Genomic DNA, 20,630 nt, shown 5'->3' on the forward strand with positions numbered 1-20,630 from the left:
CCTACATGCCTATTGGCTGTCTCTGTCTGTCATCCGCCCTCTACATGCCTATTGGCTCTCTCTCTCCTGTGATCCGCCCCCTATATTCCTATTGGCTCTCTCTCTCCTGTGATACGCCCCCTACATGCCTATTGGCTCTCTCTCTCCTGTGATCCGCCCCCTACATGCCTATTGGCTGTCTCTGTCTGTCATCCGCCCCCTACATGCCTATTGGCTCTCTCCCTCCTGTGATCCGCCCCCTACATGCCTATTGGCTCTCTCTCTCCTGTGATCCGCCCCCTACATGCCTATTGGCTCTCTCTCTCCTGTGATCCGCCCCCTACATGCCTATTGGCTCTCGCTCTCCTGTGATCCGCCCCCTACATGCCTATTGGCTGTCTGTCTGTCATCCGCTCTGAGTTTAGACAGACAAGCCGAGTGAAGATGAAAGGACTTTCAGGAAATCAAATAGGAAGTACGGTGATTACGCTATCAAAATAAAAGCATAAAGGCGCCGCCACTTCATTTCCGTTATCTTTCTGCAAAATGAAAGCAACTGTGTAAAAATACACCAGGAAATGTTGATTTATTAACTCTCATCCGTGATTTCGGAGGACCGGTGTATTGATTAGATGTAAACGGGCTTTATTGCGGGGCAGCCCGCAGTGCCGCGTCACGCGTTCTCCCACGCGGAACGCGTCTTTCCGTGTTGCTGAAGCTCGGGGCCCCCACGGAGGAAGTGGGCTCCGTTTGCTGTCTGTCTGCCAGAACTCAGAAACCTTCGCGTGGAAGAGACTCGAGCGTTTCTCGCGTGGAGCTTTTATCCAGGCGGGTCTGAGCGGAAGTTGCGTGGACGTGGGGCAGCTTCACGACCTGCCCGGTTGTTCTTTTCTTTTGCTTCTCCCTCTCTTTTTCTCTTGAATCTCCCCCCCCCGTCCCCCCCGGCTGGAGTCTCCGTGGGAGTGGGTGTGTCGGTGCGGGTGCCTCGTCGCTGCGTGTGCGCGCCGTGAAAGAAAAGTTGATGAAGAGTTTCGCGTGAGCTCAGCCGAACCGTCCGGGAATGGCCGTCTGGACCAGAGCGGACAAGAACGGCCAACTGGACCTGCTGCTCCGGGACCGCTGGATCCGGGTCGCCGCCGAACTCAGCCGAGAGGCGCTGGCCCTGACGGCCGAGGCGGAGCCCCCCGGGCAGGGGGGCCACCGCTGGGACGGCAACTCTTCGGCGGGCCTGCGGAATGGCATGTCGAACGGAAACGACCCGGGGAACCAGAACCAGAACCAGAACCAGAACCACGGGGGTCGGGGGCGCAGCAGCAGTCCGGGGCGCGGGGGCGCCAGTCGCGGTCAATACGACGGGAACTACGGTCTGAACAGTCCCGGGAAGTACCCGAATAACGGCACCAGCTCCGACTTCGGGAGCCCCGGCTCCAGCTACGGAAGCCCCGGCTCCAGCTTCGGCGACCATCCCGTCAGTCTGGACGGCTCCTCGGAGGCCGTGCGTAAAGTCCGGGTTGTGAAACAGGAGTCCGGCGGGCTGGGGATCAGTATCAAGGGGGGCCGCGAGAACCGGATGCCCATCCTCATCTCCAAGATCTTCCCGGGGCTCGCCGCCGACCAGAGTCGGGCTCTCCGCGTGGGCGACGCGATCCTGTCGGTGAACGGCAACGACCTCCGGGAGGCGACGCACGACCTGGCGGTGCAGGCGCTCAAGAAGGCGGGGAAAGAAGTGACGCTGGAGGGTAAGTCGGACAACGCGAGGGCGGGGACGGCGAAGGCCGAGACGGGTGTCCCGTAGAAAGGCGCCGTGATTCGGGTCGGTTCCGATTCTCAAGTCCGGACTCTCCGGAGCACCAGTTGCTCCGTGGAGGAGCGTCCCGGTGAGCTTTGAAGGTGCGTTTCACGCAGCCCGGGGGGGCCTCACCTGTGCCCCCCCCCCAGGCTGCACAGCGGGTCTCAACTTTAACTTTCACCAAATGTCACGTGATCCGAATCTAGAGGCTCTGAGAGAACAAACCGAAAGCCTTTGATTACTGTAAACCGGAAAAGCGACCGCAGCGAAGGACGCTTTACCGGGGGACGCTTTACCGGGGGACGCTTTACCGGAGGACGCTTTACCGGGGGACGCTTTACCGGAGGACGCTTTACCGGAGGACGCTTTACCGGGGGACGCTTTACCGGAGGACGCTTTACCGGGGGACGCTTTACCGGAGGACGCTTTACCGGGGGATGCTTTACCGGAGGACGCTTTACCGGAGGACGCTTTACCGGGGGACGCTTTACCGGGGGACGCTTTACCGGAGGACGCTTTACCGGGGGACGCTTTACCGGGGGACGCTTTACCGGGGGACGCTTTACCGGAGGACGCTTTACCGGGGGACGCCTTACCGGAGGACGCTTTACCGGAGGACGCTTTACCGGGGGACGCTTTACCGGGGGACGCTTTACCGGAGGACGCCTCACCGGAGGACGCCTCACCGGAGAACGCCTCACCGGAGGACGCCTCGCCGGAGGACGCCTCGCCGGAGAACGCCTCGCCGGAGGACGCCTCGCCGGAGGACGCCTCGCCGGAGGACGCCTCGCCGGGGGACGCCTCGCCGGGGGACGCTTTGCCGGGGGGGACGCTTTACCGGAGGATGCTTTACCGGGGGGTGCTTTACCGGGGGACGCTTCACCGGAGGAAGCTTTGCCGGGGGACGCTTTACCGGGGGACGCTTTACTGGCTTCGTGTATGGTCCTGCCTGGCTCTAGAGGTGAGGAGGGTGAGACAGGATGGTCCTGCCTGGCTCTAGAGATGAGGAGGGTGAGACAGGATGGTCCTGCCTGGTTCTAGAGATGAGGAGGGTGAGACAGGATGGTCCTGCCTGGTTCTAGAGGTGAGGAGGGTGAGACAGGATGGTCCTTTGACCATGCTAACAAGCTAGCTTGGCTGTAAAGCGACTGTGAAATGTTCACGCTGTGTCAGCGGTTTCTGTAATTAGTCGCCTCGCTGACGCGTCGTTTCCAGATGGAATCCTGATCATTTTAGAGACCAAACTTAATGATTGAGGAGTTTGGCGACATTTTTAATGGCTAATGTTCCGGGGGTCGCGTCATCCACGGGGGGGGTCACTCCAGGGGTCACTCCAGGGGTCATAAAGACTGCGTGGCACCGGGAAGGCAGCGTTTCTCACTTATCACGGGAGGACTGTCCTTGTCTCTACCGGATCAAAAATCCAGAGTCCCCGTAAAAATGCCTTTGATTCCGAGACGAGAACGAGACCCAACACTAAACCGACCTTTGCCCTCCGCCTGCCGGAGTCCTGCAGTCTGAAATAAAGGACTGTTGCTTGGCAACGCAGCATTAGCACGACTTTTCTCGGCTGTCAGAACTTTGACAACTTTCGATGAATGAAGGGAATAATCACGAGTGGAATTGAGGAAAACTCTGAACGCCTGAGAAGTTCTGCTTACTGTATGTAGTAACAGAGGAGGAGAGGTACTTTTATATAAGTAAATAGTATCAGAGTACTTCCTGAACCACCATCCCTTTGTTGAGAAAAAACAACAACACAATAGTGTGCGTTTCTGTAGAACCCAGCATTCCCTCTGTGTAGCTGCTGTAAAAGTTCCTAAAGCTCTCCGGGGTCAGTCCCGCGACTTTACGTTACTTTACGTTACTTTACGTTACTTTACGTTACTTTACTTTAACAGCCCTAACTTTGCCGCTAAGCCGCGTCCTGCGTTTTCTGAGGAGAAATAAAAAGTCAGTGTTCGTGCAATTGTCGCATTCGTTGCAGCGCATTTGTTTGAAATGCTACTCTCTCGGTTAGCGCTGAGACCAGATAACCATGGCAACCATGGCTAACGAGGCCGGAGCCACTCAATGAAGTGTGATGCCATTATGTGCCTGCGCTCGGGTGGGAGTGTAGTGTGTGTGTGTGTGTGTATATATATATATATATATATACTTTAGGTTTTATTGGATTAAAGTCTGGACCTTTTGGTATCGAAGTCTTGTTTGTTTTGGTCGGTACTGATCAAATCCCGGTTGGATTATGAAGAATGCAGCTTTGTGGCGTGGTGATGTCACACATCCACACGGAACATGCTCTGATTTGCATATTTGCTGGCCGGCGTTCTTCCCAGTCAGCGTTTTAGACCCGAGACCTCTAATCATTGGCTTTGCCAGATGAAACTGAGCCTGTGTGCAGCTCTGCTGAGGGGAACCAGCTCCTGGATGGTTCTGTTCGCCGCTGGGCCCGTTCCCGGGGTTGGACCGCCGATCTGCATGTCGGGAACGCTGCCACCGCCTCTTTTAACTACCCTCTTTGGTTCTGTGGAACATTTACTTCATGTTTCAGTCTCTGAAAGCAAAGCAAAGCAAACATCCGGGGACGCCAACCAGGCGGGGGACGCCAAGCAGGCCGGGGACGCCAACCAGGCGGGGGACGCGCCACTGAGCATAACGAGACATACATGTTGATGGCTCCGTGGACATGAGTTCAGATCCTGAACTGCGCTGGTGTAGCACCGTTTTGATCGCTAGGAGAGCGGAACGCCGGGAGAGCGTTCCCAGAGCCTCTGGGCTCTGGAAAATCCAGGCCGAGAACGGCTAAATGCGGCGTTTAATGGCTCGGAATGAACGCCGGATGAATACTGACGAGGATGGACTGTTGGAAGTGGTCAACGCGTGGCACGTCTCAAGTCCGAATGAGGAGAAGCCCGGGTTAACCGCTTCACTGCCGATTTGAAGACAATCGTGTCTCCAACGCTTGGGCGGCGGCCGTCTCTAGAATGCAAGAATGTCTGCGGGGCCATCTGGCTGGTTCCGATATGAACCATCATGAAACATGTCTTCTGGATCTGATCCAGAATGAGCTCAGGAACATTACATATAAAAATATTACATTTTGACATTAAAACCCATTTATTTATTCAAGAATCAGTTAAAAATACACATCAACTCTGATTCACTTTGACTTTTCATGGTTGGTGAATAAAGATACCGAGAACAATCTAGAACCTCCTGGTGCTGATCCTGATCACCATGTCCCTTTGATTTAGCTGCTTTTAATAGAAGCTAATTGATGTGAAATTAACTAAGAGATGAGAAGGAATGTCCCGCCTTGTGGTGCGGGACATTCGTCTCCACGTGACGTGCAGCTGGTTAATCCCCCGCTCTGGACCAGCTGATCAAATCCCATTCGTCCTCATGATTAGTCAAAGCTTGCTGCAGCCTCTCGTGTCTCATCGGGTCAGAGACGCAGGATGAACCTTTGGGTCAGTAATTGGAGGGACACAAACGGACACAGAGGACATTGATGCGACGGGAACAGCCGTGACGAGGAACTACTTTTTCTTTTGTCCGAGTCCCGTCCCCAGCCAACCGTCCATTCACCGTGCCGCTCGTCTGTCTCGCGGGTTTGTGCGGCCTGAAATGGGCCGGGCCCCTTTGAGATCTCTGTATGCTTGTGTGAAGGCTGTTAGCGAAGCCATGCTAAAGTCCAGCATGAGCTAACCGGACACTGGAAAGGTCTGGTGTCCCTCAGGGCAGACTTGGGATGCAGCCCCTTCGTGCTCAGCCGGTTGAAGTAATGATGTATGTGATGTGGAGCTGATGAAGTCTCACACGAGCTGAGCGGGATGCATGTCGCTCTTGCTCAAGGACACATCGGCATGTGGACTGGGGGGGCGGGGCTTGAACCGCCAGCCAAGGTCAACGCAACGTTCTTGGCACCTAAAACACAGCAGCTCCTTTTTTAATCACATTGTATTATAAATACTGCATTTCTTGATCGATTCATTAGGTTCGTTTAGATTTAGTTGTAATTAGTCTGCGTTTGAAATGTCCCAGATGGAGTTCATTTACACGGGATAAAAGACGAGACCCCATCCAACCAGTTTATTAAAGCGGCGCCGAGCCCTCGGACCGGCGTGCTGCTCTTTAAAACCAAAGCCTGTCATGAAATGGTACATTTGTTTGTTTTGTTCAATCCAAAAAGGAGCGCTCGTTTCCCTCACAGGAAGAAAGAAAACTCTGGAGATGATGCAGAACATTCTCTCAACGGAATCTTTGCTTCATCCAGACAAAGCTTTGGATTTATTCCACTCAATGCATCGGATAGGACAGTGTCTCCACTCTGGACAAAGGACAGCATCTCCACTCTGGAGAAAGGACAGCGTCTCCACTCTGGAGAAAGGACAGCGTCTCCACTCTGGAGAAAGGACAGCGTCTCCCCTCTGGACAAAGGACAGTGTCTCCCCTCTGCAGATAGGACAGTGTCTCCCCTCTGGACAAAGGACAGCGTCTCCACTCTGCAGATAGGATAGTGTCTCCGCTCTGGACAAAGGACAGCGTCTCCGCTCTGCAGATAGGACAGCGCCTCGACCTTTAATGGTTCTACTCCCAAATCCATGGCTGGGAAAGCTTCTGATTTTGTGTCTTGGCATTGATAACCAATAGTCTGATTGGCTGGCGTTCCGAACGACGGCTGAATCCCGTTGAGCTGCTCCGCTTCCGGGACCGGGATGTGATTGACCCGAGTTCAAAGCGGCCTCCCTTGGAAGGGATTCGATCCAGAGTGGAGCCAGAGCGACCGGATGTGACGTCGGGACGCGTTTGGGACGCGAGTGTGTTTCTATAGCAACTCGACCGTCTCTTGGTACCAGCTGCTGTTTAGGATGCGGCGCAGTCACCCACTCGGTGAAAGGTTGCTGGTTCGATTCCCACCCCTGCAGCCTGCAGCTATGGAGGAAAGCAGAAAAGGTGAAGACGGAGGGAGGGAGGAGGGAAGGGCGAGGGGTGCAGCAGAGACGGAGGAGAAACGGGAGGAGGCGGGAGCAGCAGCCAGACCGCAGGGAATGTTTGGGGGGGGGGGGCACACAGATGCTGGGTTCGACTGCCTGACTTGCTGTTCTGTAGGCGATGACGTCATCGTTCTGGCCTTTCCTTTAGAAGCAGGCGGGTCGCCTTTGCTATTCTTTTCCTCAACAGAGCGAGTTGAGCTGCCCTCATGGGGCGGTTGGTTCGCGTCCCCTCCTGCACAGTACGGCACGCACAATGAGGCGTTGTTCTGCGCCGTGCACACCTCATTAGAGGAAGCGGAGCTGCTGGCAGAACCCAGCAGCACCAAAGGCGGTTTATCTGGACGGGAAGTTCTCGAGTTGTCAGGACAGAGTGGGGAATATGTGATGCGGAACGAAATGGGATGGACGGTGGGAGAACCGTGGAGATGCTGTTCTCCCGCCACACCGCCGTCGCAGCGTTAGCGGTGTCGTCTGGCACCGTAAGGGCTGGACCGCCTTACCCATCCATCGATCCGGTCAATCAGGCTGTTGGTCGGATGCAAGGCCTTGAGGAGACAAAAAAAAAAGGGACTTAATTTGACATGTATAACGGAACGGCTTACGAAGGTTGTTGTAACCGGAGGAGAGGAGGTCGTCTGTCCCATTCGGCCTATTGTCGGGTCACATCTTCACTCGCCGGAATCCCCGGACTCGGGAAACACGGATCTCCTTGTCGGCTTTAGTAGAAGAGGTCATTGTTGGTCAGACATATTATAACAAAAGAGTTTCTAGGTTAAGATTGTCAAGAATTTTGAAACAAATTCAATCTTTAAAACAAAATAACATCAACTTTAAAGAAAAATGCAAATCTCCAATCATGGTAGAGGAAGTGTTGAGTATAGTTTTTATTCCTGTATTGAAATGTCCCTGTACTTTCCAACAGGAATTATCAAAGTAATCTTTCCACGTTCAATCCTACACCTTCTCCGTTTCTGGAAAACCTTTGTTGACTCGTAGAATGCGTGTGAATGCGTGTGAATGCGTCGCCTGCTGCACATAATAATAAGAATAAAAATACCTTTAAACACTTTAACAGGATAAATGCGTTGCTCAGATTTAGTATAAATTGCATTCTTCCTCGTTATGAGATATTACTTTTGTAAGGGGGGGGTACCTCAGAAAGGTTGGAACCTCCGCTTTCAGGTTAGCTTGGAAGCAGCGGGTCGTTTTCCGTCTCAGGCGTTTCACTTCTCATCCTCGAGGCGGCTTCAGTTCTCACATCAACATGTGAGATTCTGCACCATCGGCTCTGTGGAGGGTTAATGTTGCTGCTGCGGAGTCTCCCAGGGCGCCGTTCTAGGGCCTTGACCTTTTGACTTTGCACTGGATTGCTACTGTGCTGATGACACTGTATTTAGCATTTCTCCCAATATAATCACAGAGCTCGTCTGATTAGCTTCCGGACGTCTCTCTGGGTTTTGTCCCCACTGTCTTAGACTCTGTCTCTGTCCGTGGAACATTTCTTCCTCTGAAGTGTTCCCAGGACGGCGAAGCTCTCCGAGCTGCTCTCCTAGTATTTGAAGCTGTATAAACATGTGGAACCGCAGAGCGGCTCGTGTCTCCGTGTCTCTCGTTACTGTCGTGAGGCCTGCGGCGGAGACGTCCTCGTCCACCTCAACGAGGACATTCAGGATCGCTCTCTCTCTCCCTTCCTCGGGCCAAACACTTCCGTTCGCATGAATCTCATTGGCTCAGCATTACAAACGACGCCGCCCTGCATGTCTGTGTAGGTTCTCAGTCACTCAGGTCATGTGACCCCGCCCCCCTACTATGCATAATGGACACACAAGCATGCAGGGACTCGTGCAGCAACCTCAGCATTAAACCCTGTCTCTTATTGAGCTACACACACTTTCACTGACCTGATATCTACGTTCAAGAATGACCTCACCACTCGTCTCAGGTTTCATACAGTCCAACACACACACACACACACACACACACACACACAGGAAAGCGTGCTGGAGCCAGCGAAGGCACGTTACTGAGTTCCTGTCGGGCTGGGAGGCGTTCGAGGCCACGCGACCAAATCTGGAAAGTGAACCAAACGCACGGGTTCGAAAGCCATTCTTCGACTGGCTGAACTCACAGCTGGGGGGGGACTTGAGGGGACGTCCGGTGAAGACATGCTGGAAAGGGAGGACTTCAGGGGGGGGACGTCCGGTGAAGACATGCTGGAAAGGGAGGACTTGAGGGGGGGGACGTCCGGTGAAGACACGCTGGAAAGGGAGGACTTGAGGGGGGGACGTCTGGTGAAGACACGCTGGAAAGGGAGGACTTCAGGGGGGGGACGTCCGGTGAAGACACGCTGGAAAGGGAGGACTTGAGGGGGGGGACGTCCGGTGAAGACACGCTGGAAAGGGAGGACTTGAGGGGGGGGACGTCCGGTGAAGGCACGCTGGAAAGGGAGGACTTGAGGGGGGGACGTCTGGTGAAGACACGCTGGAAAGGGAGGACTTGAGGGGGGGGACGTCTGGTGAAGACACGCTGGAAAGGGAGGACTTGAGGGGGGGACGTCCGGTGAAGACACGCAGGAAGGGCAGGGCTTGAGGGGGGGGACGTCTGGTGAAGACACGCTGGAAAGGGAGGACTTGAGGGGGGGACGTCCGGTGAAGACACGCAGGAAGGGCAGGGCTTGAGGGGGGGGACGTCCGGTGAAGACACGCTGGAAAGGGAGGGCTTGAGGGGGGGGGGACGTCCGGTGTAGACACGCAGGAAGGGGAGGACTTGAGGGGGGGGACGTCTGGTGAAGACGCGCTGGAATGGGAGGACTTGAGGGGGGTGACGTCTGGTGAAGACATGCAGGAAGGGGAGGACTTGAGGGGGGGACGTCCGGTGAAGACAAGCAGGAAAGGGAGGACTTGAGGGGGGGACGTCCGGTGAAGACATGCAGGAAGGGGGGGACGTCCGGTGAAGACAAGCAGGAAAGGGAGGACTTGAGGGGGGGACGTCCGGTGAAGACATGCAGGAAGGGGAGGACTTGAGGGGGGGATGTCCGGTGAAGACACGCAGGAAAGGGAGGACTTGAGCGGGGGGACGTCCGGTGAAGACATGCAGGAAAGGGAGGGCTTGGGGGGGGGGACGTCCGGTGAAGACACGCAGGAAGGGGAGGACTTGAGGGGGGGACGTCTGGTGAAGACACACGCTGGAATGGGAGGACTTGAGGGGGGGGACGTCTGGTGAAGACACGCTGGAAAGGGAGGGCTTGAGGGGACGTCCAGTGAAGACATGCAGGAAGGGGAGGACTTGAGGGGGGGACGTCTGGTGAAGACACGCTGGAATGGGAGGACTTGAGGGGGGGACGTCCGGTGAAGACACGCAGGAAGGGGAGGACTTGAGGGGGGGACGTCTGGTGAAGACACGCTGGAATGGGAGGACTTGAGGGGGGGGACGTCTGGTGAAGACACGCTGGAAAGGGAGGGCTTGAGGGGACGTCCAGTGAAGACATGCAGGAAGGGGGGGACGTCCGGTGAAGGCACGCTGGAAGGGGAGGACTTGAGGGGGGGGGCGTCCGGTGAAGACACGCTAGAAAGGGAGGACTTGAGCGGGGGGACGTCCGGTGAAGACACGCAGGAAAGGGAGGACTTGAGCGGGGGGACGTCCGGTGAAGACAAGCAGGAAAGGGAGGACTTCAGGGGGGGGACGTCCGGTGAAGACAAGCAGGAAAGGGAGGACTTGAGGGGGGGACGTCCGGTGAAGACACGCAGGAAAGGGAGGACTTGAGGGGGGGACGTCCGGTGAAGACAAGCAGGAAAGGGAGGACTTGAGGGGGGGGACGTCCGGTGAAGACAAGCAGGAAAGGGAGGACTTGAGGGGGGGACGTCCGGTGAAGACAAGCAGGAAGATGGCAGCAAATGTTTCTAGTCCCAGTTCTTGGCCAGAATCGGGTCTGATCACGCTGCAGAGTGAATAATTACGCGAGATTAAAACGTAGCTGGGAAAACACAAAACTCCCCCCCCCCCCCCCCCCCCCCCCCGGCTCGTATTTACAAGCTGATGGTGGTGCGAATCAAAGCCCCGCCTTCCCGGGCAACTTTCCTCGAGCAGCCGGACGCTCAATGCTCAAGGATCCGCTCGTCTCACGTTCGACGCCCTCCTGTGTTCTCTCCTCAGTCAAGTACATCCGTGAGGTGTCTCCGCTCTTCAAGAAGCCGTCCCTGGTGGCCGACCTGCCGTGGGACGGCCTCCGGCCTCAGTCGCCCAGCTACAGCGGGAGCGAAGACTCCGGCTGCTCCTCCTCCAAAGACCGGAAGGTGATCAACCTGAAGATGTGCTTCATCAGCAGGAACCTCACCATGCCGGACCTGGAGAGCAGGTATGAGTGGCAGCGCCTCAGTGGTGGAGCGGCGTGTGGGACGGCGAGCGGGATGGTGTGTGGGACGGCGTGTGGGACGGTGTGTGGGACGGCGTGTGGGACGGCGTGTGGGACGGCGTGTGGGACGGCCTGTGGACGGCGAGTGGGACGGCGTGCGGGACGGCCTGCGGGACGGCCTGCGGGACGGCGAGCGGGACGGTGAGCGGGACTGCGTGTGGGACGGCGTGCGGGACGGCGTGCGGGACGGCGTGCGGGACGGCGTGCGGGACGGCGTGCGGGACGGCGTGCGGGACGGCGTGTGGGATGGCCTGCGGGACGGCGAGCGGGACGGTGAGCGGGACGCGTGTGGGACGGCCTGCGGGACGGCGTGCGGGACGGCGTGCGGGACGGCGTGCGGGACGGCGTGTATTCTATTGTATTCTATTTCTATTGCAGTTCGTTGATTCTGATAAATGAGAATCGTAATTTATTGTGATCAGGAATGTTTTTTTTTTACGTTTCATAATCAATAGAAATCCAGTGACCATTTGCCATGCTCATCCACGGCTAGCGTTCATGCTAGGAGCTATTTGTGTCGCCATGGAAACATGGCTCATAAATTATCGTACGTAAGCAGCAGCAGCAGCGTAGAAACATGTTATTGCTGTTTCATTCAGAAGGATCGGCCACACACACACGATGATGATGATGGTGGTGATGGTGGTGATGATGATGATGGTGATGGTGGTGGTGATGATGATGGTGATGATGGTGATGATGGTGGTGATGATGATGATGGTGATGGTGGTGATGATGATGATGGTGATGATGGTGATTATGGTGATGATGATGATGGTGATGGTGGTGATTATGGTGATGATGATGATGATGGTGATGATGGTGATGATGATGATGGTGGTGATTATGGTGATGATGGTGATGATGGTGGTGATGATGATGATGATGATGATGGTGATTATGATGATGGTGATTATGGTGGTGGTGATGATGATGATGGTGATGGTGATTATGATGGTGATGATGATGGTGGTGATGATGATGATGGTGATGATGGTGATGATGATGGTGATTATGATGGTGATGATGATGGTGATGATGATGGTGATGATGATGGTGATGGTGGTGGTGATGGTGATGGTGATGATGGTGATGGTGATTATGATGGTGATGATGATGGTGGTGATGATGATGGTGATGGTGATGGTGATTATGATGGTGATGATGGTGATGATGGTGATGATGATGGTGATGATGATGGTGATGATGATGGTGATGGTGATGATGGTGATGATGGTGATTATGATGGTGATGATGGTGATGGTGATGATGATGGTGATGATGATGGTGATGATGAGGATGATGAGGATGATGATGGTGATTATGGTGATGGTGGTGATGGTGATGATGATGGTGATGATGGTGATTATGATGATGATGATGATGATGGTGATGGTGATTATGATGGTGATGATGATGGTGGTGATGATGATGGTGATGGTGATGGTGATTATGATGGTGATGATGGTGATGATGGTGATGATGATGGTGATGGTGATGATGGTGATGATGATGGTGATGATGGTGATTATGATGGTGATGATGGTGATGGTGATGATGATGGTGATGATGATGGTGATGATGAGGATGATGATGATGATGGTGATTATGGTGATGATGATGATGGTGATGATGGTGATGATGATGGTGATGATGGTGATTATGATGGTGATGATGGTGATGGTGATGATGATGGTGATGGTGGTGGTGATGATGATGATGGTGATGATGATGAGGATGATGATGGTGATGGTGATTATGGTGATGATGATGATGATGGTGATGATGGTGATTATGGTGATGATTATGATGATGATGGTGGTGATGATGATGATGGTGGGGATGAGGATGATGATGATGATGGTGGTGATGGTGATGATGATGGTGATTATGGTGATTATGGTGATGATTATGATGATGATGGTGGTGATGATGATGATGATGGTGGTGATGATGATGATGGTGGGGATGATGATGATGATGGTGATGGTGATGATGGTGATTATGGTGATGATGATGATGGGGATGATGATGATGCGGAGCTCCATTTCCTGCGTCCCGTTCCAGGCTGCTGGAGCTGCACTCCCCCGACGGGCAGCACACGGCGGTGCTGCGCTGCAAGGACGGCCCCTCCGCCAGCTCCTGGTTCACGGCCGTCCACACCAACATCGCCGCCCTGCTGCCGCAGACGCTGGCTCACATCAACGCCTACCTGGGGGCCTCGTCCTCCACCTCCGCCCACCCCCACCTGAAGCACATCGGCTGGCTGGCTGAGCAGGTAATCCCAGCGTGCCGCCTTCCAGGCCTGTCGTAGAGCAGCTGCAGTTTGTTCGCGGGAACATTTCACGATTGTAAATAGCAAAAAAAGAAAAGGAGATTTATTTCATAATGTGTTAGTTTCTTTTTGCAAAAAGATGAGTCAGCATTGTCTGACACGAGGAACATCTCACCAAACATGGCAACCGCAGGGTGTTTTAGGAAGGCAGGAAGCCACTTCTTCTATCGTGGCGTTGCCAGACGTCTCTCGCCGTTTTGGGTTTGTCCCGTTCATGTGACCTCTGCTCATGGTTAAACTTCAGCCAGCGATCTATGGCCGAAACGTGGACAGACAAACAACAGAAGCAGAACCTCCTTGGTGGACATATCTATCGGAGCATTTCACCCATATTGTGCAATTGGTCGTCCAAAATGATGAATTTACTACCGTCAAAGGTCAAATTCCCTGTGACATCATATTTAGCTTTTAAAACAACAAGCCTGTTTTTTTGCCGTTTTTGAACCTCATGAATCAGGAAAGAGGGAGAGATGGTGACTTTGCTGTGCCTCGGGTGATGCTGGTGTTTGAACCAACAACCAACCCGGCAGGAATTCCTCCAGATGAGTTTCACATCAATCGAGTCTGTGGTGCATTTAAAGCAGGCGTGTCAAACTCATTTCACTTCGCGGGCCGCATACAGACTAGGACGACGTCAAGTGGGCCGGACCATTAAAAATGTCATGTCTTTCCTTTGTTTTAGTATAAAGAAGTAAAAAAAACATGAGGAAAAACTTGATATTTAATGAACTATTCTTTTACAAAACATTTCATGAAACACCTCAGATTTCTTTAGAGAATCGTGCAATTTACTTTTATCATTCACATGCATTGCAACTGATCCCATTGATTGTACGAAGGCACAAAACTTTAACAAGCAATTGGTACTGAACAATATAGTAATGCACTTTAAGATTAAATGAGACTTATAAAGAAAGTGCTTTTTAAACATTTACACATGTGCATATCAAATCTAAATTGAATCCCTGCCTGCAGCTTACAACTAAAGAGAGTGCTATTAAATGTGTAAGGAAGGAAGTATTCACCTGTCCTGTAAACTTCAACTTGTGTAACCTTCATACATGAAACACACACACACAATGCATGCTGAGCATGCATGGAGCTGCATGAACAGTAGCATCCCAGCATGCTCTCTGCTACTGAAGCTGTTCACTAACATTAAATCACCACAGGAGGGACTCATCTTCACAGAGCTGCATTCTTTCAGTGCAAACAGTGTCTCAGGCAGCATCTAAAGGCGTTAGTCTCGTCTACACTGCTTTGGTTTTGGTCCTGAAACTTGGCATCTTCTGGCCTGCACAGGTGCATCTGCATCAGGCGTCATGTCCCGACTAGCTGTCACTCTCAGAATGTCATTGAAGTGCTTGTGTGTGAGCCTTGAACGCATTTTAGTTTTATTGATCATTACTGACTAAATGTGTTCACAAAGGTAGGTCGTCCCAAACGTGCACAGTTCTGTGCAGCAGGGCTGTTCATTCGGGGTTCCTGCAATAGATACTGATCAAATGTATCCAGACCTACGGAGGCTAATCTGCCCTTCAGATCTGCGTCACATTGCAGATCAAATATTTCTAGCTGGATGTCGACACATCAGAAGCTTTACCTGTGAAAGGTGAGCAAAAACAGGAAGTTCTGTCTCAGGTTCACCAAATACCTGAAACGTCTCTCAGACTCTCACAGCAGTCCTGCAGTCTGGTCTTTGTTTGGTCTGTCTCAGTGATGCGTTTCTTCGACTCTGACCAAAACAGTGCGCCCCCTAGCCGATAATTCTTGAAAAGCATTTAATAATATATATATATATATTCCCCCCCAAAAAAATTCATCCTGCGGGCATGACAGAACCTCCTTGCGGGCCGCCTGTTTGACACATGTGATTTAAAGCAATAAAAGTCAGTCATTATCAAAGGACTCTCGTGAAACCTGTTGAATGTCGACGCAATCGAGGTAATCCCATAATCCTCTGTAGGAATTCCGGGATTTTCCGGTTCTGTAAATGTGGACTCGGAGCTTTCACTCTCACTGCGCGATGCAGCCGCACTGGTGAAAACCAGGAGCACTTTGATTCATGCCCAGCTCACGCTTGCTTTGAACCCTTTGGCTTTGATGGTGCCTCCGTCCGTCTCAGTTCATCTTGACCGCCGCTTCGCACCGTTTCTTGTCGGAGCCCATGATTCGGTGACGTTCCTTTGTTCCGCTGTACCCGTTGGAGATGAAAGGACTGACGTGTCTCTCTTCAGCTCCAGCTGGACGCCGGGCGGCTGCAGTACAGACCCCTGGTCATGGCCCTGACGGAGAAGGACATCCTGCTGTTTGAGTCGGTGCCGTGGACCAGAGAGTCCTGGGCCTCGCCTTTACTCACCCACCCGCTGCTGGCCACGAGGTAACGACAGCCGACGGACATGGACACGATGTCCTGAGACATCCGTCCCAGAACAGAGCTCAGGCTGTTAGCATTTTGATAAGATCTTTAACTCCCTGTCTCTGATATTTAACGACATCAAAGCGCTGTTGGGCGGAACATTTGTGAAAATGCACTGTTAATTCTGTGCAAGGCGCCAGCTGAGGTTCAGTGTGAGACACAGAGGACGGTGTGGGAGGCTTCACAACGCGCGTCTCCATGGAAACTCCCACCTGTGGAACAAAAAGGGAGCGTGGGACCCTTCGTCAACTTTAACGAGCGTCACAAGAAGAACTGAGCAGAAGTCTCATGACAAACCAAACAAATCCATTCGGGACGGTTCAAACACGAAGACTCAGTTTGGACGAACTGACCTCAACACTGAACATGAGATATTGGCCGTGTTAAGTTCTGTACTTTAGAAATGTTGTCGGGACGTTCTTTGATTGCGTCACAATTATGGAGCAAAATAATACAATTAATAATAGAATCAGCTGATGGAGCATTGATCCCTCAGCGTGTCAACTTCAGGAACCATTAAAGCCACAGTAACAGAACTACGTCCTCATGTGGATCTGCAGTAACAGAACTACGTCCTCCTGTGGAGCCGCAGTAACAGAACTACGTCCTCCTGTGGATCCACAGTAACAGAACTACGTCCTCATGTGGATCTGCAGTAACAGAACTACGTCCTCCTGTGGATCCGCAGTAACAGAACTACGTCCTCCTGTGAATCTGCAGTAACAGAACTACGTCCTCCTGTGGATCCGCAGTAACAGAACTACGTCCTCCTGTGGATCCGCAGTAACAGAACTACGTCCTCCTGTGAATCTGCAGTAACAGAACTACGTCCTTCTGTGGATCCGCAGTAACAGAACTACGTCCTTCTGTGGATCCGCAGTAACAGAACTACGTCCTCCTGTGGATCCGCAGTAACAGAACTACGTCCTCCTGTGGATCCGCGGTAACAGAACTACGTCCTCCTGTGGATCCGCGGTAACAGAACTACGTCCTCCTGTGGATCCGCAGTAACAGAACTACGTCCTCCTGTGAATCTGCAGTAACAGAACTACGTCCTCCTGTGGATCCGCAGCAACAGAACTACGTCCTGTGGATCCACAGTAACAGAACTACGTCCTCCTGTGGATTTGTAGCGCAGGGCTGATGATCACTGACCTGCCCTTCCGTATTTGAGTGTTGAAATGTGTGTGTTCCCTCCAGACTGGTTCACTCCGGAAACGCCCGGAGTTCCCCTGCCCAGGGCTCGGACCTGGTCTTTGCCACTCGGACGGGCACAGGGCGGGGCATCGAGTCGCACACCTTCCGGGTGGAGACCCACTGGGACCTGTCCTCGTGGACACGAGCCCTGGTGCAGGGGGCCCACGCTGCTGCTGAGCTCATCAAAGAAGTCTCTATTGGTGAGTGTGGGTGAGAGAGGGTTAAATGTTAATGAAGCCCCCCCAATGACAGGAAATGAAAAACGAGCGCTCCTCCCCATGGGGTCCAGAAGGCCTGGTGGAGGCTGGAGTGTACGAAGCAGGTGGAACACGACTTTGGAGATGCGTCAGTACATTTCTGCAGGTCCTCACACCTCCTTCAGCTTGTTGTTGTGGTTTTGTGACCCGGAGCTTGACCCCTGGTTTCCACTCCCTCCGACCTTTGTTCAGCTGATAACTCGTATATTTATCCAGTAAGTTGGGTCTGCTATTATCTTCTAAACCCACGGTAAACTCTTTATGTGACGCAATAGAATCCCCGACCGCTGCACACACCGCCGAGCCGATGGTGGTTGATGAATTAGTGTTTGTCGTTGTGTGCGTGTGTGTGTGTGTGTGTGTGTGTGTGTGTGGTTAGTGTCTACACACTCCAGTTAGCAGCAGTGTGTTAAAGTGAGTAACCCAACCTTTAAACAGAGGATGTGGCCTCGCCTTTGTCTTTGTGCTAACATGCTAACGTCAAGTAGAAGTTATTTTTTTACCTCCGCCAAGGAGGTTCTGTTTCTTAGAAGGATTATAGAGAAACCGTTGGACGGATCTGGATGAATAAAGATCTGGAGGCGGGTCTTGGTCTAAATCTTAAGAGTGATCCGGATGTCCGTCTGGATACAAAACAAAACTGGATTTTCCTACAAATGTTTAAAGCGCTTTACAGTTAAGCCTCGTGTTCACCCATTCACACGCCAGTGGGCGACTGGTGCCAGACCCGCTGGGATTCGAACCACTGACCTACTGATCACTGGACGACCCACTCTACCAACTGAGCCACATCTTGTATAAAGATACCAGGAACAATCTAGAACCTCCTGGTGCTGATCCAGATCACCGTGTGGACGGTGTAGATCCAGGTAGGAGGGGAACGAGCTGCTTGGGGGAGGTCTGTGCTCTCTGAGTGCTTTTCTAGTTCTTTTTTACACAAACCCAACTTGTATACGGGTTGGTGTTGTCGCCCCTGGATGTTAGCCACGCCCCTGTCGGCGAGGGGGAGAACTCGACTTCAGCGTTGGCGCCACTTTACCCCAGGATGACGAAGGGTGATCAGCCCCGTCTCAGCCCCCGCTCATGCTCCTCCTCCCTGTCTCCGCCCCCGTCAGGGTGCACGCTGAACAGGCAGGACGTCCGCCTCACGCTGCACTATGAGAAGGGCTTCACCGTGGCGAGGGAGCAGGCCGAGCCGTCCGCGGGCGCCGTGCTGTTCAGATACCCCTACGAGAAGCTGAGGATGTCCGCCGACGACGGGATGCGCAACCTCTACCTTGACTTCGGGGGCCCAGAGGGAGAAATGGTGAGTGGACAGAGACACGCGGAGGACACGCGCCCGTTTGGCTCGCGTCCCACTCCATGACGTTTTGTAGAAACCTGTTTCAAGCATTGGGAAGTGATCCCCTCACTCTGCCCCTTTGCCCGCCTGCAGGTGTTCGACCTGCACTCGGGTCCGAAGCCGGTGGTCTTCGTCCTCCACTCCTTCCTGTCGGCCAAGCTGACCCGTTTGGGTCTGCTGACGTGAAGCGACAACCAATCAGCAGCATGGACGAGAGGACAGCGAGACGAAATCCCGAAACGCTGATTCGTTTTTTTGTGTAACTCTTTCCGATTTTTCTCTTCAAAGCCGCCGTTGAGCCGGAGCTGCAGGGGGGGGTATTTAACCCTTCGTAGTGTTGATTGTCTCAAAAATGTGCCTCCTGTTCCGACCGCCCCGCGACCTACGGGTAGAAGGAAATGGCGCTTTGCTTGAAGTCACGAGGCGTTAAGAGAACATCTGAACATTCCGTGAGACGGTGTGTTCAGGTCCGTTCTCAGTGTGTGATCCTGAGATTCCATCACTGGTGCACCTCAAGCAAAGTGGGACTGGGGGGGGGGAGGGAAGGATAGGAAGGGAGGGGGGGGGGTAGGAAGGGAGGAAAGGAGGGAGGAAAGGATAGGAAAGAAGGAAAGAAAGGAAGGGAGGGAAGAAGGGAGGAAAGGATAGGAAAGAAGGAAAGAAAGGAAGGGAGGAAAGTAAGTAAGGAAGGAAGGAAGGATGGATTTTTTTAGACGATTAATGCTTGGCTGAGTGCAGGCTGGTAAATGTTGTTTTCACTACTCTGCCTTTATTCCAATGTGTCCTTTTAAAGAGCTGAATGTGCCTTTTCACACGCAGATGACGACGCTCTCGTCACGTTTTTTATTTCACACAATAAGAGCGTTTCAGCTGCGACACGCTGCAACGAGCTTCGACACGCTGCGACACGCTGCAACGAGCTTTGACACGCTTCGACCTGCGACGCGCTTCGACACGCTTCGACACGCTGCAACGAGCTTCGACACGCTGCGACGCGCTTCGACCTGCGACGCGCTTCGACACGCTGCAACAAGCTTTGACACGCTTCGACCTGCGACGCGCTTCGACACGCTTCAACACGCTGCAACGAGCTTCGACACGCTGCGACACGCTTCGACCTGCGACGCGCTTTGATCTGCGACGCGCTTCGACACGCTGCGACACGCTGCGACGAGCTTTGACACGCTTCGACCTGCGACGCGCTTCGACACGCTTCGACACGCTGCGACACGCTTCGACCTGCGACGCGCTTCGACACGCTTCGACACGCTGCAACGAGCTTTGACACGCTGCGACACGCTGCAACGAGCTTTGACACGCTTCGACCTGCGACGCGCTTCGACATGCTTCGACACGCTGCGACACGCTGCAACGAGCTTCGACACGCTTCGACCTGCGACGCGCTTCGACCTGCGACGCGCTTCGACACGCCTCGACACGCTTCGAGCAACAGTATTACTCTTCTAGTGTTTCAGGATCTCTTGACGGCTTCCTGACATTGATCTTTGCACCAGATGATGACGCGCCTGCGTGTGTCCCCCTCACCGTCTCTGTCCCCATGTCTCCGTCCTCTCTCGTTGACATTCCTCCAGCTTTTCTGGGTTTAGTTGTCCCGCTTTGAGGTCCCCCCCCCCGATCACAAAGAGCAGCGGTACCCTGCAGCAGAGAGATGACTGTACTCTTTGTGTCTTTTAACTTATTACAGTCTCAAACTTGGTTGTCATGTGGATGGCTCATCATGAAATGTAACTTATGGACGGTTGCCCTCGTGTCTGGTTTTGGATTGCCTCTCCCAGTATTCCGTGACTCTCCACTGAAGCTGGAGCCACGACCTTTGACCTCGGGTCGGTCGATGCAGGGGGAAAAATATTCAGAAATCCTACTTAGAACAAAAAAGTGTTATT

General features: G+C 53.3%; 1 protein-coding gene across 1 annotated transcript; it reads left to right on the forward strand.

The window, feature by feature from the left end:
- The first annotated feature begins 1,039 nt into the window (after positions 1 to 1,039).
- On the forward strand, positions 1,040 to 18,912 carry sntb2 (syntrophin, beta 2). Its single transcript, XM_068739511.1, has 7 exons — positions 1,040 to 1,718; positions 10,918 to 11,119; positions 13,244 to 13,454; positions 15,749 to 15,891; positions 17,131 to 17,327; positions 18,500 to 18,690; positions 18,820 to 18,912. The coding sequence occupies exons 1-7, from the start codon at positions 1,040 to 1,042 to the stop codon at positions 18,910 to 18,912; spliced, it is 1,716 nt and encodes a 571-aa protein (XP_068595612.1).
- The last annotated feature ends 1,718 nt before the right edge of the window (positions 18,913 to 20,630 follow it).

The sequence above is a fragment of the Brachionichthys hirsutus genome, chromosome 5, assembly GCF_040956055.1.
Source record: "Brachionichthys hirsutus isolate HB-005 chromosome 5, CSIRO-AGI_Bhir_v1, whole genome shotgun sequence".
Taxonomy (NCBI): domain Eukaryota; kingdom Metazoa; phylum Chordata; class Actinopteri; order Lophiiformes; family Brachionichthyidae; genus Brachionichthys; species Brachionichthys hirsutus.

Coding starts and splice junctions, on each gene's coding strand:
- sntb2 (XM_068739511.1), top strand. CDS start 1,040: ATGGCCGTCTGGACCAGAGCGGACAAGAACGGCCAACTGGACCTGCTG. Junction 1,719..10,917: donor GAAAGAAGTGACGCTGGAGG/GTAAGTCGGACA, acceptor TTCTCTCCTCAG/TCAAGTACATCCGTGAGGTG. Junction 13,455..15,748: donor TCGGCTGGCTGGCTGAGCAG/GTAATCCCAGCG, acceptor GTCTCTCTTCAG/CTCCAGCTGGACGCCGGGCG.